Source organism: Gopherus flavomarginatus, chromosome 1 (assembly GCF_025201925.1).
Source record: "Gopherus flavomarginatus isolate rGopFla2 chromosome 1, rGopFla2.mat.asm, whole genome shotgun sequence".
NCBI classification, from domain to species: domain Eukaryota; kingdom Metazoa; phylum Chordata; order Testudines; family Testudinidae; genus Gopherus; species Gopherus flavomarginatus.
Window position 1 is genome coordinate 112,957,473 of NC_066617.1, and position 17,326 is coordinate 112,974,798.

A 17,326-nucleotide genomic window follows, 5' to 3' on the forward strand; every position below is an offset into this window, starting at 1 on the left:
CTAACAATGTGTCTGATCACAATTTCTGGATAGTATTTTTAACACAGAGACATGTTCAGGAAAATGATGTTTCTCAGCTTAACTGGAACATTTTATATCATTGTCATAGTTTGTAATAATATGAAGAAGGTTGGCATATTAAAAAAAGTCACTCTTACAGTGTCTTGATCCCAATTAAGCAGTAAACTATAACAGGATGAACATTTCTGCGCCACTGTTGCACCTCTTGGGTACATTTTGGCTTTGTACCTTCATCCGCTTGAGAACCACACTCACTAGCAGCCCAGGAACAATTTACATTTTCAGAAAGGAAAAAACAACTTTTTAAAAATCATTTTGAGCTATTTATTGTAACATAGCCATCCATTCTGGGGTTCTTAGTGTGACGTCAGTTACAAACACCCTTACCTACATTTGTTTTCTAACAAATTTCATCTAACTTCATCTTTTAAAAAAAGTTCTTGAATTGTTTGGTCTCTTTCTTCCCCAGGATGCCAGAAGTCCTTTCAGAAGCAGTTTGTGGCCCTCTGACCATTTGCAACTGTAGTTTAACTACTGAAAAATCTAAATTGGGCTTATTAAACAGCCTTTGATTTAATTTGCTATAACAGCAGGTGAGAATTGAAACTATCCAGAAGTACAATCCATAGCATCTCTAAAAGAGAAGTTGGTCTCATGGTGGAAAATATTAAGTTCCTCTTTCCTCCTTTGTGACACTCCCAAATCAATCCCATTTCGCCCCAGCTTCTTTCTTTCCTCTGCTTTTCTTCCTCCAGCTCATCTGCTGAGATTAACTAAATAGGAGTTAAATTTAAAGTAGCTTTCGCAGTAGAGATTATTTACTTTTTAAGAAATTAATCAAACTAGAGAAAGGACAGGGACATCTGAAATCTGCAGGAGGCAGCTACTGCCTAGTGGGGTGAATGTACGACTATGAGGAGACTCAAATTCCATTTTTAACTCTGTCACTAACTCACTGTGTGACCTTGAGAAAGTCACTAAGGCCAAATCTGCAAAGGTAGCTTCTAACTTTGGATCCCTCCATTTTTGGGTGCCCAAGTTGGCATGTGTACAAACAGATTTTCAGAGATGTTGAGCTCAGAATTCCCACTATAGTCAACACAGAGATAGCAAAAATAGAAGAGTTCCAGAGGCAGAAATGAACATCTTTAGTAGCATGGAGAGACTTTGCTATGAGGAGATATTGAAAAGACTGGGACAGTTCAGTTTAAAGAGGAGAGGAGTGAGGAGAAATAATAGAAGTACACAAAATAATTCATGGTAAATTGGGTGCATCTATTTACTCTTCCTTATAATACAAGACCAAGGGAATTTTCAACAAAACTGAAAAGTGACAAATTAAAAGCTGGTCAAATGGGGAAAAAATGCAGGGCAAAATTGACCTGTGGAACTAATTACCACAGTAGGATTCAGACTATGAGTCTAGGATTGAAGAAAGGACTAGACATTTGTTTAGATAATTAGAACATCTTAGTTACATTAGATATGATTAAAAATAAGAGAAAGAAACCCTTATGCTTAATGGCTGGAGCAACCACTAACAGACTAACTTACTGCCTTACAAGTTCATTGCAAGTCCCCATATCCTTGTATCATGCAGAAGGAGAAATACGAGTATCCAAACTGTCTGCTCTATACTATTCATTATTTTATAATTAGTTTATAACGTGAATGTGCTTTCTCTGTGCAAGTTAATAATCCTATATTGGGTTAAGTAAACTCTAAGGCCAAAGGCCAAATTATTACTCTTTATTATTTGTACTACAGTAATGCCTAGAGGCCCCAAATGAAAATGAAACCCCATTATATAAAGAGGCCCTGAAAAGCTTACAATCTAACTGGACAAGATAGAAAAAGTTTGAGAGAAAAGAAGTATTATCAAAACCCACCCCAGCCCCCATTTTACAGATGAAGAACTGAGTCACCATGATCTTAAAGCAGGGATGGGCAAACATTTTGGCCTGAGGGCCGCATCGGGTTTCCAAAATTGTATGGAAGGCCGGTTAGTGGAGGCTGTGCCTCCCCAAACAGCCAGGCATGGCCCGGCCCCCACCCCCTATCTGACCCCCCCACTTCTCCTCCCCGACAGCCCCCCCGGGGCTTCTGTCCCACCCAACCCCTCCATTACTTGTCCCCTGACAGCCCCTGAAACCCCCATCTCTGACTGCCCCTCGCTGCCCCATCCAACCTCTCTCATTGCTGACTGTTCCCCCCAGGACCCTTGCCCTATCCAATCACCCCTTCTCCCTGACCGCCCCCAGAACCCCTTCCCCTGACTGCCCTCCACCACCCCATCCAACCCCCTTTTTCCTTCCTGACTGCCCCCTGGGGACCTCTGCCCCCATTCAAACCCCTGTTCCTCACCCTCTGACTGCCTCGACCCCTATCCAGACCCCTGCCCTCTGACTACCACCCCGCACTCCCCTGCCCTCTATCCAGCACCCCCCCCCTACTCCTTGCCCTCTTACCACGCTGCCTGGAGCACCAGTGACTGGCAGCACAACAGCTGCACCACCCAGAGCACCAGGACAGGCAGCCGCGATGCCCGGCTGGAGCCAGCCACACCACCACACAGCACAGAGCACTGGGTCAGGCTGCGGATCTGCAGCTGCACTGTCCAGCAAGAGCTTGCAGCCCAGCTGCCCAGAGCATTGCACCGGCAGTGGAGTGAGCTGGGCTGCAAGGGAGGGGAAACTGTAGGGAAGGGGCCTGGGGTGAGCTTCCCAGGGCAGGAGCTCAGGGACTGGGCAGAAGGGGGGTCCCGCGGGCCGTAGTTTGCCCACCTCTGTCTTAAAGCACATTTAAAGTACTTAAAGCACATCCTTAGGTCCATCCATACTCAGCAAAGTACTTAAGCATGTGCTTATGTTCCATTCTAGGGGTTAATTTAAGCACGTTTACAGTTAAGCATGTACTTATATGTTTGGCTAGACAGCCGACTAAGTGATTTGCCCAAGGTCACACAGAGTCTGTGAAAGAGCTAATAATTGAACTCATGTATCCTGACTTCCAGTCTTAATCATAGTGTCATCCGTCTGTTCTTATTTCTTTGGGTGTGGTTCTTACTGAGTTAACAGAAAGCACTGTCATGTTACTCATTGTTATATAATTACTATTATTATTATTACTGGAAAATATCGGGGGGGGGGAGTAAACATTTATGACACAAAGTTTTTCTCATCTGATTTGAGGATATCATGCTTGTTTAGGGGATGTGAAGACCAGTTTTAAGCACTTTCAAATTTACTGATGAAAAATCTTATATAAGAGCTAGGTATTGTTATTTATGATGGTGCTTTTAGGTGCAGTGGTGAATCAGAGTGCATGGACCTGCACTCTCTTGTCATTGAAAGCCCTAGTAGAGATGTGAGTCTGTAACTATATGGCATCTCCACAATGTGATTGGCTGAGATCCTTGCACTTCAGTATAACAGTCATTAATCCCTTTGTTATTGCAGAAAAAAGGAACATAACTATGTTGCCATGACAACAGTGAAGCACCTTAATAATTAAAAGAGTAATTAGCTGTCTTGTTGAAAAGTTGTGACTCAGAACATTCACTAGGTACTGTGTAATTAGGGCATTGGCTTAGTAGAGTAAAAGTGCTACTGAGCCTTGGTTCCTACAAAGAGCAATCTTACAGCTGTACAGTTTTATCAAGTGACACTTAAAACAGTGACTTGTTTCATTGAAGGATATTACGGCGTGTGTGTGTGTGTGTAAATGTTTTTAATTTTGAAAGGACTCTTGCAATGTAGAAATTACATTTGTTAGAAAAACGTTACCTATTATTTTTACAAATACTACCTCAGAGTATTATAAATGCAAGAGATTAAAGAACCTTTTTTGTATGTTCCCATTTTGCTTACTTTGTTCCTCTAACAGCAGTTTGTTTCACAGTTTCTACTGCATAGTTAGATTCTCCTGTTTATGTAGATTTTTTCATACAACATGGAGGACAAAAACATTTTTTTAAAAATCCCTCCAAATTTGCAGGCAGAGTCGAGGACATTTGTGGCACCTTAACTTATATTTAACTTATTTTTTTAATTCGATTAGAGTTCAGTTTGAGAGTTTATTTGTAATCTAGAAATGTGTGTGATCAGAAGTGTGTTTTATGCATATGACTTTCAGGTTTGAAACACTTAGATTTCTTATAACCAGTTCAAATCCAAATTATGACTGTGTTGAGAGGACTGTTCCCTGCACTCAACACCCCTAAGGCATCCAGAATGGAAAAATGTTCTTGTTTATTATTTAATGGCTGCAGATTGCCCCCTTGGTGCAGCACTCAGAGGATCCACAGCAGTTTTGTTCATTGTGCACCTCTCTCATGCAGCATAAATAAGAATATTTTCCATGAAATTACTCACAATCATTTTCAAATGGAGAATTTGTTTTCCTGGTTTAAAGAAATAAACATACAGCTATGTCTCTTCTTGGTTTCAGCATGCAGAACTGTGGGGGAACTGAGCAGTAATGCACATTTATATCTGGCATTAATAAGTAATAGATTGTGCAAAAATGAGGAAATTCTGACTATTAAATTGGTTTTTAATGGCAACTAAGTATAAGCGTAGTCATAGGAGCAATCTGAGTTTGTCACAGCACAGCTTACAAGGGTGGTAATATGCCAGGGAAATTTTATAGTGGCAGAAAAATGGAAGGGACATTTAGGTTACACAAAGTCTTCACCAGATTAAATATAGTAAGTATATTATCCTACGTTTTATACTACTGTAAAACACATAATAGGCCAGATCCTACTCTTTTTGAAGGCAATGGCAAAATTCCCACTGTTATTGTAGACAGCATAAGGCCTTAAGTATCATGAATGTACTATACTGCAATCCAAATGAGGAGGAATTAAAAATAATTTCTTCTGGTATCATTAAGTGAATTCATCTTCTGACACACTGTAGAGTGAATAGGAAAGCAGGAAAAAATGGAACATACAAATGTCTAATAAAGCTTTAAACTATAGAAGCGCTAGAATTCAATGTTAAATGTTAAAACACCAATCGGAACCCAACTATAACCTCAATCCTGAAAAGATGTAAGCATGTGTATAAATCTTTACAGGATTAGGGCCTCTACTGGTTAAATGCTATACTTTTACCTGCAGGCCTAGTACCTTATGGTCTTTTCAGATCTCGCAAGTTGAGAAGTGTTGAGCCTGTTAAATACTTAGGTGGAAAACCTCCAAGGAATGCCCAAAAGTTCCAGGAAGTGTTGATGATGAGTGGTAGGCGGTACTTTTTCCTGTGTAACAACACTGTACTAATACTCCAGCATGGTGCTAGGGATCAGTGTTAGAGTTCCTATTTTATGAGATATAAAACTGAAGTCCTGGCCAATTCTGATTTTTTTTAAAAATCACATGGCACTTACCATGAAAATGAAGGTATAAATTTACAGTGATGTTTTAGCCTTACTGAAGTTTGGGGAGTCCTATAATTTCTTATGCAGTTTCAGGTACACATTTTTCAAAACAAGGTATGTGTTGTATTGCTAGGAAGTTGGGTTTCTTTTGGGATAAGAAATTCCATTTTCATGTAAAATTATGTTGTATGGTGTTAATGTTAATTCTTAGTTCAAGACTGGATTTGCACAGCAATTTCTTTGTTTTTAAACCTAAGCTTTTATTTGTTTAGAATTTTTGTTCATATTTTTATTTGGGAAAACCCATATGTTTTCATGGAGATAATCCCAGCTAATTTTTTGTGTGTGCAGGCATAATTCTTTCAGGAGGCACTTGCCAAGGCAGATGCAAGTGTCCAGTGTTGATTTTAACATGGGGACAGATCCTATTTTACAACGGGGTGAGACAACAACCAGCATTGGGCGAATAAAACCAGAACTCTATAAACAGAAGTCTGTTGATTCTGAAGACAAGCAAGAAGATGTGAAAATCTGTGGGAAACTTAACTTTACTCTCCGGTATGATTATGAAAATGAACTCCTTGTTGTTACCATTGTCAAAGCCTTAGATCTACCTGCTAAAGACTTCACAGGAACCTCAGATCCGTACGTTAAGATTTACCTTCTCCCAGACAGGAAAAAGAAGTTTCAGACACGGGTTCACAGAAAGACTTTAAATCCTGTCTTTGATGAAACCTTTCAGTTTCCTGTAGCCTATGATCAGCTCAGCAACAGGAAACTGCATTTCAGTGTATATGATTTTGACAGATTTTCTAGACATGACATGATTGGGGAAGTTATTCTTGATAACTTTTTTGAAGTCTCTGATCTCTCCAGGGAAGCCACTGTGTGGAAAGACATCCACTGTGCCACCACAGTAAGTAATGTGTCCCAAAAGTGTTCAAACTGATGATATTTTCATTTCTCCTTTGTACTTTATGGAAAGCGTATACTGTCTATCTGCATAGGTTGAAAAAAAGAGTTGCCAGTGTTTTCCTTTGAGCATGGAAAATAAGATAATTAGGAAGCTGTGAAATGTAATTAAAAAAACTCTTATGGGAACATAGAGTTACCCTCATGACACGCTATGCAAATGAAAATTAGATTGATTAATTAAATCAAATACCCCTAAGTGTTACTGTTTAATGGGAACAGTTAATATTTTCCTGTCAGCAAAACATATGTACATTTCCACATTGTCCTTCAAAATGTCATGCACTAATATGCCATGAAAGCACCTTAGTATTATTAACCACCTTTCACATATTGCAATCTACATGAAAAAAGAGATGGAGGTTAAGATGATCCAGTGTCTAAAATGATTTTCTAACAGCTGCCCCATGCACAGGGTATCCTACATGAAATATCTACATATTCTTTGTTGCTAATGTCTACTGTAGACACTCAATGTTGATGGAGAACAGAAAGACATGTGGGGGAGCATCTGGAAACAGAGAGAATTGGTTTGCTGTTTCAAGTGAGAACTGTAGCCTATAAAATTCACCTGTGAACAGAAGCAAATAGGTGACATGCTGCAACTACTAACAAACACTATCTCCCAACTTTATCTTTACCAATCAGAACGCCAAACTCATATCTTCCACTTGGATCAGATAGATGGTTTCAGAAAACAAATCAGTTTTCTCTAAAATACTACATTGTTCATAAGGAAACTTCATGTTGTCTTGTTGTACTGGGGTTATCTACGTCGCTCTGATCCATATGCCTTCCTTATCCATGCTTTTTCAGTAGGAGATGGGCTGTTGCCAGCACTGCACCCAAGATTTACTGGGTTTAGGAAAGGAAACACAAGCAGGGCTTCTCCCTCACAGGTGGGAGCTCTATGCCATCCTCTTTATTTTCCCCCTTTCTCCCAGAGGACTCACCCTCTTACCTTGTCTCTGTCCCACATTTATTATTTTCCTCATTCCCCTTTCACATTGGTGGCCTTGGCTCCCTCCTTCCATTTGCTGTTTCCCCCTTTTCTCTGCCCTCTATTTGTGCCCTTTTCTCACACACACCCCTGTCTCTCTGCCCCTTTTTTTCACCTCCCTTCATCTTTTCACATCTCCCATCATTTGTGTCCCCTGTGCCCCTGTTTTTCCCCATTCCCAGTTTGCCTTCCATTTTGCGCCTTTTCCAGGATCTCAGAATAGCCAGGGACTGTTCAGGGCTTCATTTCAGGCCATCTTCATGCTGCCTGGCACCTCCTTGGCAGTCACCTGCCGCTGGTTCTCTTCTACAGCTGCTGCTGCTAATGACATCACCACCTCAGCCTCCTGTTGCTGTTGCACTTAGTGAGACCCTGTGTTGCCCCACAGAGCAGTGCATTAGCACTGATTCACCGCTGGAGGTACCAGTGAGCATCAGCATCTCGTGCACAGGACTGGAACAACTGTCTCAGCTACCTACACTGTCTTCTCTGGCTAGGGTGACCAGACAGCAAATGTGAAAAATCGGGACAGAGGGTGGGGGAGTAATAGGAGCTTATATAAGAAAAAGACCCCAAAATTGGGACTGTCCCTATAAAATCGAGACATCTGGTCACCCTATCTCTGGCATCAGCCCTGGTTGCTACACTGTGTAGACTTTAAAGGTTCACAGGTAACATTAAAATATTTCTGGGCTGAATATGAAATTGGGGGGAATCATCATTTTCTTAGTCCTCTTGAGCAGTCTGTTTCATGATGACGATAATGCTTTACACTTGTACAGCACCTTTCCTCCAAGGATCTTGAAGGTTTTTCTAAACATTCACTAATGAATTGTACAAGTTTAGGATGGTTTGTTCTGTTGGCTCCATCTTCTGTACAATAACCAGTGGAGTTAAAAATTAAATAAAATTAAAAATCACTCATATGCATTTTAATTATTTCCTCCTGAACAAAGTGATCACCTTGACTTAAAGTCTAAGCGAGAGCTGGGATATGGTGGTGAACTCATGCAATTTTCTTAGAGGAGTGGATTGGCTGAATTACAGACCACAGGCTACCACAGGCAGGCCTCCTCTTTAATGTGGGCAGACAATTCCTCTTTTCTTTCACCCCTGACAAACCCCTCTCTCCAACCTTAGGGCAGGCATATCAGAAGTGGTGGCACTGGGTACTGTTAGATTCAGGAGGATGGTAGTGCTTTGGAGGTTCTAGCTTCTGGGTGCAGCTGAGTGGTGCAGATATGGGTAGGATACAGGAAGCTACTTTCTTTCCGATCATAGGTCCAGCACCAATGCGTTTGAAGAGTTAACAGACTGCCAAAATATTTCTTTGGCCTGGCAAGTACATGAAGCAGCGGATCTTAAACATGGAAAGGACGATTCAGAATGCTAGCCTTAGACCTGGGTTCAATTCCCTGCTCTTCTGCAAGCTTCTTGGATGATGTTGCGCTTAGCCTGTCTCTGTCTCAGTTTCTCATTCTGCAAAATTGAAATGATAGTACAGCCAGGAGTGTTCTGAGGATAAATGCTTTAAAGATTGTGAGGCAATCAGATGCTATGGTAATGGTGCCATTTGAGTACCTAAGGGAGTATATACCCTGCAATTGAACCCCTGTGGCTGGCCCGTGTCAGCTGACTTGGGCTCTTGCAGCTTGGGCTATTTGGCTTTAAAACTGCAGTGTAGATGTTTGGGCTTTGCTGGAGCCTGAGCTCTGAGACCCTGCCAGGTGCGGAAGGAGGGAGAGGGATAAAAGAGTCTCAGGGCCTGAGCTCCAGTCCAAGCCCAAATGTCTACACTGCAATTTAACAGCCCTGCATCCCCAGCTTGAGTCAGTTGACACAGACCAGCCACAAATGTTTAATTGCAGTGTAGACATACACCTACAGATAAGGCCCTGACAAATCCACAGGCCATGTTGGTCAATTTCACATTCATAGAATTTTAAAAATTGTAAATTTCGTGATTTTAAATCTGAAATTTCATGTTGTTGCAATTTTAGAGGTCCTGACCCAAAAAGGAGTTGTGTGGGGCATTGCAATATTATTGTAGGGGGGTTGCAGGTACTGCTACCCCTACTTCTGCGCTGGTGCTGGTGACAGCGCTGACTTCAGAGCTGGGCGGCTGGAGAGCTGGGCCTACTGGCCAGGAGCCCAGCTCTGAAGGCAGAGCTGCTGCAAGCAGCAGCATAGAAGTAAGGATGGCATGGTATGTATTGCCATCCTTCTGCGCTGCTGCCTGCCAGGGCCGGCTCCAGGCACCAGCATTCCAAGCTGGTGCTTGGGGTGGCTATCTGCAAGGGGCGGCAGTCCCTGTTGTTTTGCCCCCAAGCAGCGCACCATATTGCTGTCGCGGGGGGGGAGGGGAAGACGGTTACTCACCTTTGTAGCTGTTGTTCTTCGAGATGTATTGCTCATATCCATTCCAGTTAGGTGTGTGCGCGCCGCGTGCACGTTCGTCGGAGAAACTTTTACCCTAGCAACCCTCGGCGGGTCGGCTGGGCGCCCCCTGGAGTGGCGCCGCTATGGCGCCTAATATATACCCCAGCCGACCCGGCCATCCTTCAGTTCCTTCTTGCTGGCTACTCCGACAGAGGGGAAGGAGGGTGGGTTTGGAATGGATATGAGCAACACATCTCGAAGAACAACAGTTACAAAGGTGAGTAACCGTCTTTTCTTCTTCGAGTGATTGCTCATATGCATTCCAGTTAGGTGATTCCCAAGCCTTACCTAGGTGGTGGGGTCGGAGTGAGATGTGGCAGTATGTAGAACTGCTGCGCCAAAGGCTGCATCATCTCTTGATTGCTGGACCAGTGCGTAGTGCGAGGTGAATGTGTGGACCGATGACCAGGTCACTGCACGGCATATGTCCTGGATAGGTACGCGCGCCAGGAAGGCGGCTGATGACGCTTGAGCTCTAGTGGAATGCGCTGTGAGGTGGCCAGAAGGGACATGAGCTAGATCGTAGCATGCGCGAATGCGTGCAGTCACCCAGAAGGAAATCCTCTGAGAGGAGATTGGCAGGCCTTTCATCCGCTCCACGACCACCACAAACAGTTGAGGAGACTTTCGGAATGGCTTTGTTCGCTCAATGTAGAAAGCGAGTGCTCTGCATACGTCTAAAGAGTGTAGCTGCTGCTCCCTCCGAGAAGAGTGGGGCTTCGGGAAGAAGACCGGGAGGAAGATGTCCTGGTTGGTATGGAAGGCAGACACAACCTTAGGGAGGAACGCCGGGTGGGGTCGCAGCTGTACCTTGTCTTTATGGAAAACAGTGTAGGGTGGGTCCACTGTGAGAGCTCTCAGCTCAGAGACCTGCCTGGCCAATGTAATGGCCACCAGGAAGACTGTTTTCCATGATAGGTACAGGAGCGAGCAAGTCGCTAGTGGCTCAAATGGTGGGAGCATGAGCCTGTTTAGGACCAAGTTAAGGTCCCAGGTAGGGGCAGGGCGACGTATGGGGGGATAGAGACGCTCTAGGCTTTTAATGAACCGAGCGACCAATGGGTGGGAGAACACGGAGTGGCCACCTTCTCCTGGTCAGAAAGTGGATATGGCCGCTAAGTGTACCTTCAGGGAGGATGTCGCCAGGCCCTGCTGCTTAAGGTACCAGAGGTAGTCTAGGACCGTGGGGATCGGAGCATCCAAAGGGGTAAGGCCCTGAGTTGCACACCAGCAAGACAAGCGTTTCCACTTCGCCGAGTACATTAAGCGGGTGGAAGGCTTCCTGCTGCTAAGGAGAACATGCTGAACCGGCTCGGAGCAGCTCAACTCCGCAGCTTTCAGCCATGTAGGAGCCACGCTGTGAGGTGGAGGGCTTGTAGGTCCGGGTGACGGAGCCTGCTGTGGTCCTGTGTGATCAGGTCTGGATGGAGAGGGAGGGGGACTGGAGAGTCCACAGACAGATCCAGCAGTGTGGTGAACCAATGCTGTCTGGGCCATGCAGGTGTGATCAGGATTAGACGCGCTTTGTCCCTGCGGAGTTTGAACAGGACTTTGTGCACTAGGGGAAACGGAGGGAAGGCATACAATAGGTGGTGCCTCCATGACAGGAGGAATGCGTCCATGATCGACCCGGGAGAGAGACCCTAAAAGGAGCAAAACTCCTGGCACTTCCTGTTCAAGCGGGAAGCGAACAGGTCTATGCGGGGAAATCCCCACCTCTGGAAGAGGGAATGTATGACGTCCGGTCTGATCGACCATTCGTGGCAGAGAAAGGACCGGCTGAGCCTGTCTGCCAGTGCGTTCCGGACCCCTGGAAGAAAGGACGCCACAAGATCTATCGACTGGGCTATACAGAAGTCCCAGAGTCGAACGGCTTCCTGACATAGGGGAGACGAACGGGTCCCTCCCTGTTTGTTGATGTAGTACATGGCCGTTGTGTTGTCCGTGAATACCGAAACACAACTTGGGAATCAGAAAATATCGGGAGTAAAACCCCTTTCCTCTCTCTTCTAGAGGTACCTCCTCTATAGCTCGTGCTGCGAGGAGAGATCGGACCTCCTGCAGGAGGATTTGCTCGTGAGAGGGGTCCCTGAAGAGGGACCAGGAAGCGGGACGGGAGGGTGGTGAAGAAGCAAATTGTAGGTGGTATCCTTGCTTCACCGTGCGCAGAACCCAAAGGTCTGATGTTAATTGGGACCACGCCGGGAGTAAGTGGGAGAGGCGGCTGGAGAAGGTAGGGGAAGGATCCTGTCCTGAGGCTGGTACGCCGTCCCCGGGTGCACCTTCAAAAACCGGACTTGGGGCCCGGTGGTGCCTTAGAGGGCCCTTGGTTTGGCCCCCCTGGGAGCTGGACTGGCTTCTGCGGCCCCCCCGTCCGCGCCTTCTGCTGAGGTCCTGCCTCTGGCGGGGTGGGAAATGTGGGCGGCGTGCTTGGGGCCTGAAGGGTCTACGCTGGGTCGAGGGGTATGCATCCCCAGCGAGCGTATGATAACTCGATTGTCCTTCAGGCTTTGCAACCTGGGATCCGTTTGTCTGAGAACAAACCCTTGCCATCAAAGGGTAAGTCCTGGATGGTGTGCTGCAGTTGCAGGGGTAGGTTGGAGACCTGAAGCCAGGAAATGTGCCTCATGGTTAATCCCCGAGGCCAGGGTTCTGGCTGCTGAGTCGTTCGCATCTAGGGAGGCCTGGAGGGAGGTCCTGGCCACTTTCTTACCCTCCTCCAGGAAAGCATTGAACTCCAGGCGTGAGTCCGGGAGTAGTAGCTCTGAGAACCTACCCACCTCCGCCCAGTTGTTGTAACTGTACCGACTCAATAGGGCCTGTTGGTTGGCCACACAGAGTTGCAAGGCCCCTGCTGAGTACACCTTGCGACCCAGGAGATCCATCCGTCCAGCCTCTTTGGATTTAGGGGCCGGTGCCTGCTGGCCATGTCGTTCCCTTTCGTTGACCCACTGGACAACTAGGGAAGAGGGAGGAGGGTGGACGTACAGGTATTCGTACCCCCGAGAGGGTACCATGTACTTTCTTTCGACTCCCTTAGCCGTCGGTGGAATGGAGGCTGGAGACTGCCAAAGGGTATCGGCAGTGGCCTGGATGGTCTTGATAAACGGTAGCGCTACCCGGGTGAGAGCATCCGCAGTGAGAATACTCACTACTGGGTCCTCAACTTCTGGGACCTCCTCCACAGGTAGATTGATGTTAAGGGCCACTCTGCGCAGGAGGTCCTGATGGGCCCTGAGGTCTATCGGCGGGGGTCCTGAAGATGAGGTCCCTGCCACAGCTTCATCCGGCGAGGAGGAGGAGGATATTCTGGGGATGAGTGTGTCCTGGATGGTCTTCTGCTCCTGGGTCGGTTCCTGCTCCAGCTGCCCCGGGGAGTCTGGTTGTATCTGTTCTTCCGACTCAACCGCGGGGGGGCGGGAAACGGTGGCCTCTGGTACCCGATGTTCCGAGGTAGCAGAACGGGTCTGGACCAGGGGAGCACCCTGGGCCTGATGGTACGCCCAGGGTGTCCAAAAGGACCACTGCTGGGATCCTACGTCCTGCGGACGGGAGTCCTGGAACACACCCACTGGTACTTCCGGATCCCGGTCCCGGTCATAGTAGCTGTCCGCCTGGGAGGATGCAGGCGTGTCTCTGGATGGCCATGGTGGAGCAGCGAAGGTTGGAGCCGAAGTCCCAATGGACCTCACACCCCTCGGTCATGGCGACCGGTGCCGGTACTCGTATCGGTACCGAGAGCGAGACCGGGACCTGCGACTGGCTCGGTGCCGGGAGGTCGACCGAGATCTCGAGTCTCTCTGCCTTGACCTGCTCCTGGAGGTGTGGTGCCTGGTACCGTGCCGGCAGCTGGAGCGGTACCGCGAGTATCGGGTTGATGCTCAAGATGTTGACCAGTGCCGGGAGCCTGACCGGTGCCAGGAGCCTGAACGGTACCGAGGTGAAGATCGGTGCCGGGAGTCCGAACAGTGCCGAGTAGGGGAACGGTGCCGACACCGGGATCGCTGTCGAGAGTGGGAACGACGTCTCGATCTGGAACGTCTGCGGGATCGCGATCTGGAGCGGTGCCGTTCCGCCACGCTGACAGATGATGGTCTGGTCAGGGTCGGCTTGCCCATTGATTGCAGTACCCGCACCGGCGGTGCTGGGGGTAAGAGCGGTGCCGCATCAGTGATCGCGATCAGGTCTCTTGCTGCAGAAAACATCTCCGGGATAGATGGCAAAGTAAGCTCTACCACGGTGGGTACCGGGGAGCTGCCAGGTGCCGGACTCGACGGCCCTCGTGGGGCTGGAGTCGACGGTGCCGGCTTAGGCGGTACCACGGCAGGTATCGGTGCCGGGCGGTCCTACTTCGGTGCAGGCTCTGGCTGCGAGGCGGATGTTGGCGGGTTCACCTGGGTCTTCGCCGTCTTCGACCTCGGGGAGAGGGAGCGGCTCGGAGTAGGTTTCGGTGCCAGTGGGGGCCGGTGCCGGGAGTCCTTGGTGGCAGCGCTCGGTGCCATGGGGGTGCCTTTGCTTACCGGCTGGCTTGTGCTCGGTGCCAAGGACGGAGGTGTCAGGGCCGCTTCCATGAGGAGCTGCTTTAACTTGATGTCCCGCTCCTTCTTAGTTCTCGGCTTGAATGTCTTGCAAATTGAGCACTTAGCCGATAAGTGTGACTCCCCGAGGCACTTTAGACAGGGATCATGGGGATCTTCTACCGGCATAGGCTTGTGCCAGGCCGAGCACTGTTTGAAACCCGGTGAGCCAGACATGAGCTCCGGCTCTGGGTGCGGGGAAGGGGTTGACCCCCGATCCCCTCAAACAAGTACTAACAACTATACTATTAACACTAACTAAGTCTAACTAACTATATATATATATATATATATAACAACAATTAACTACAACTATGGATATAACAATGATAAGAAAAACTATGAGCTGCTTGGGAATGTGGAGGTCAGCTAAGCTGCGCTCCACTGTTCCAACGACCGACATGGGCGGTAAGAAGGAACTGAAGGGTGGCCGGGTCGGCTGGGGTATATATTATGCGCCATAGCAGTGCCACTCCAGGGGGCGCCCAGCCGACCCGCCGAGGATTGCTGGGGTAAAAGTTTCTCTGACGAACGTGCACGCGGCGCGCACACACCTAACTGGAATGGATATGAGCAATCACTCGAAGAAGAATCCCTGTGCCCTCAGGGCGGCAGGCACGTTTCTGTGGCGGCGGGAATTCGGCAGCAGCGTCTATGTTTAGCTGTCCAGGACAGCTTCAGCTAAACATAGAAGCTGCCGCAGAATTGCCGCCAACCACGGAAATGTGCTTGCCGCCCTAAGGGCACAGGGACTGCCCCCGCCGCCCGCAGCGGGGATTCGGCATGCTGCTTGGGGCGGTGAAAACTGTAGAGCTGGCCCTGCTGCCTGCAGAGCTGGGCCTTCAGTCAGCAGCCACCACTCTTTGGCTGCCCAACTCTGAAGGCAGAGCAGAAGTAAGAGTGGTAATACCAGGACCCTCCTAAAATAATCGCATGACCCCTTTTGTGTCAGGACCCCCAATCTGAGAAATGCTGGTCTTGCCCATGAAAACTGTATGTTAAAAGCACACAAAAGACCATATTTCACAGTCTCTGATGCATTTTTCATGTCCATGAATTTGGTAGGGCCCTACTTATAGATGACAAAAAAGCATGAGTGTCAACTAGCTAATATATTTGTTTTAGTATATTAAATATCTGAAAATTCAGTTAGTCACACAAAAGGTAAAGAAAAACCAGCTGGCTCCATCTTCTAGCTATAGAGTGACCAGACAGCAAGTGTGAAAAATCAGGATAGGGTGTGGGGGGAGAAGAGGGGTAATATGAGCCTATATGAGAAAAAGACCCAAAAATCGGGACTGTCCCTATAAAATCAGGACATCTGGTCACCCTATCTAGCTAAATCTAATAGGCCATTTGAGACTCATACTGTTGATGATTTCACAAGCAGATCAGACTAAGTAGAGAAAATATCATACTATAATATCTGAAAAAGTCAAACATCTTCCTCTTGAATGTGGAAACAGCAAATATTCATGATGTCAGCAGCAAATGGGATCTTTTAGACTTTAATTGAAATTACAGCTGAGGTACAAATATTAACATCCCTTTACATTTCTAATGAACATTCAGGGCTTTAAAACTTAAAATCCCAGCTTTCCATTGGCATAGGCCCTGATCCAGCAAAGTACTTAAGCATGTATTTAACTTTCACATGCTTTAACTTCAATTAGTCCTTTAAGTTCTTTGCTGAAATGAAGCCCAAAGGCATTGCTTTATTATTATTATTAATTCTGGTGGGTTTTGAGAGATTTTACGTTTAAATGTTCATTGGTCCTTTAGAACAGGCAAAAATGCAAACCTTTTACTTGATAAACCAAAATGATCTCATCATTCTAAACTTCTTTGACATCTTTTTGAGCAGACTAGAATGTCATACCAAATAGTGCTACTGGGAGAGAGATGCTAATATGCATGTGGCTGAGAATTATTGCTTTTCTTGGCTGCTGACATTAGTACAACTCTCCTCAGCATTGAGAGACAAAACCACCTAATTATAGTGCTTAGTTTAGCATGGTAGTATCTTGTTTGGTGTTAATGAACCACTATTTTACAATTTCAAACCATAAGTGTGCAGTTTAAGAAGTAGCAGCTGTGTTCGGAGCTTCAGTCGTTCAGCAAGCAGCTTATAACTGTAAGCACAACTTTATGAACAGTATTTTGCTAGTGCAAATAGCCTGTTTTCTAAGTGGCTACTACTTAGAAACCATTACCAGTGAGCACGTGAAAATTAAACTAACTTGTAGTTATGTATAATCATATTGTGCCTTCATAGACTTTTTGAATCTTTGAATTATTAACAACATTTTTTCAGTGGTTGACTGTATTCTTTTTACTGGCAAAATAAAATGATACTATTATAAATCACTAACATATACAAGCTGGAATGTGCTACAATGAACTTGTGGTTTGGGTTGTTTTGGAGTTTATTTTAGCTATTTTATATTCCTGAAAATCAGGTTAGTGTTAACGATTTCCAATTCTTACATTGCAGAAACTGTAGGACTGAGGGGCCAATTCTGCACTGGGTTAAGCAATGCTTAAGTGGATGAGATGAGGAATTTATGCTCTAAGAACCTATTCTAAAGTCTAGTGAAGTCAATGGTACGATGCAAAAGTTTTGGATCAGGCCAGTAAGGTCCATAGGATTTGGGTCATGTCTTGAGAAATAGGTGCTCAGACTGACTCAGCAGACATTGAGAGTGAACTTTACACCCTGAACAGGTTATTTTTGACTTATGCACTTTTCTGCTACCTTCAGTGCCATGAATGTGGAATGAGAAAAGCCATGCTTGGGTACGTGAATGTGATTTAGTGGAAATGGATTTCACCACAAGCTGGCCTTCCTGTACTAGTGATCAGCAGATCATTTTAAAAATTGAATGTTTGGAGCAGGAGTAAGGACCCTACTCAGCTCATACTACTCCAGTGCTTG

General features: G+C 46.3%; 1 protein-coding gene across 2 annotated transcripts in view; it reads left to right on the forward strand.

The window, feature by feature from the left end:
• Positions 1-17,326, forward strand: part of SYT10 (synaptotagmin 10) — a 56,918-nt gene that overhangs the window by 14,397 nt on the left and 25,195 nt on the right. For both annotated transcript variants that reach the window (XM_050918726.1, XM_050918736.1), the window contains exon 3: positions 5,755-6,319. In XM_050918726.1, coding sequence (XP_050774683.1) covers positions 5,755-6,319 — 565 coding nt within the window. The remainder of the gene's footprint in view (positions 1-5,754; positions 6,320-17,326) is intronic.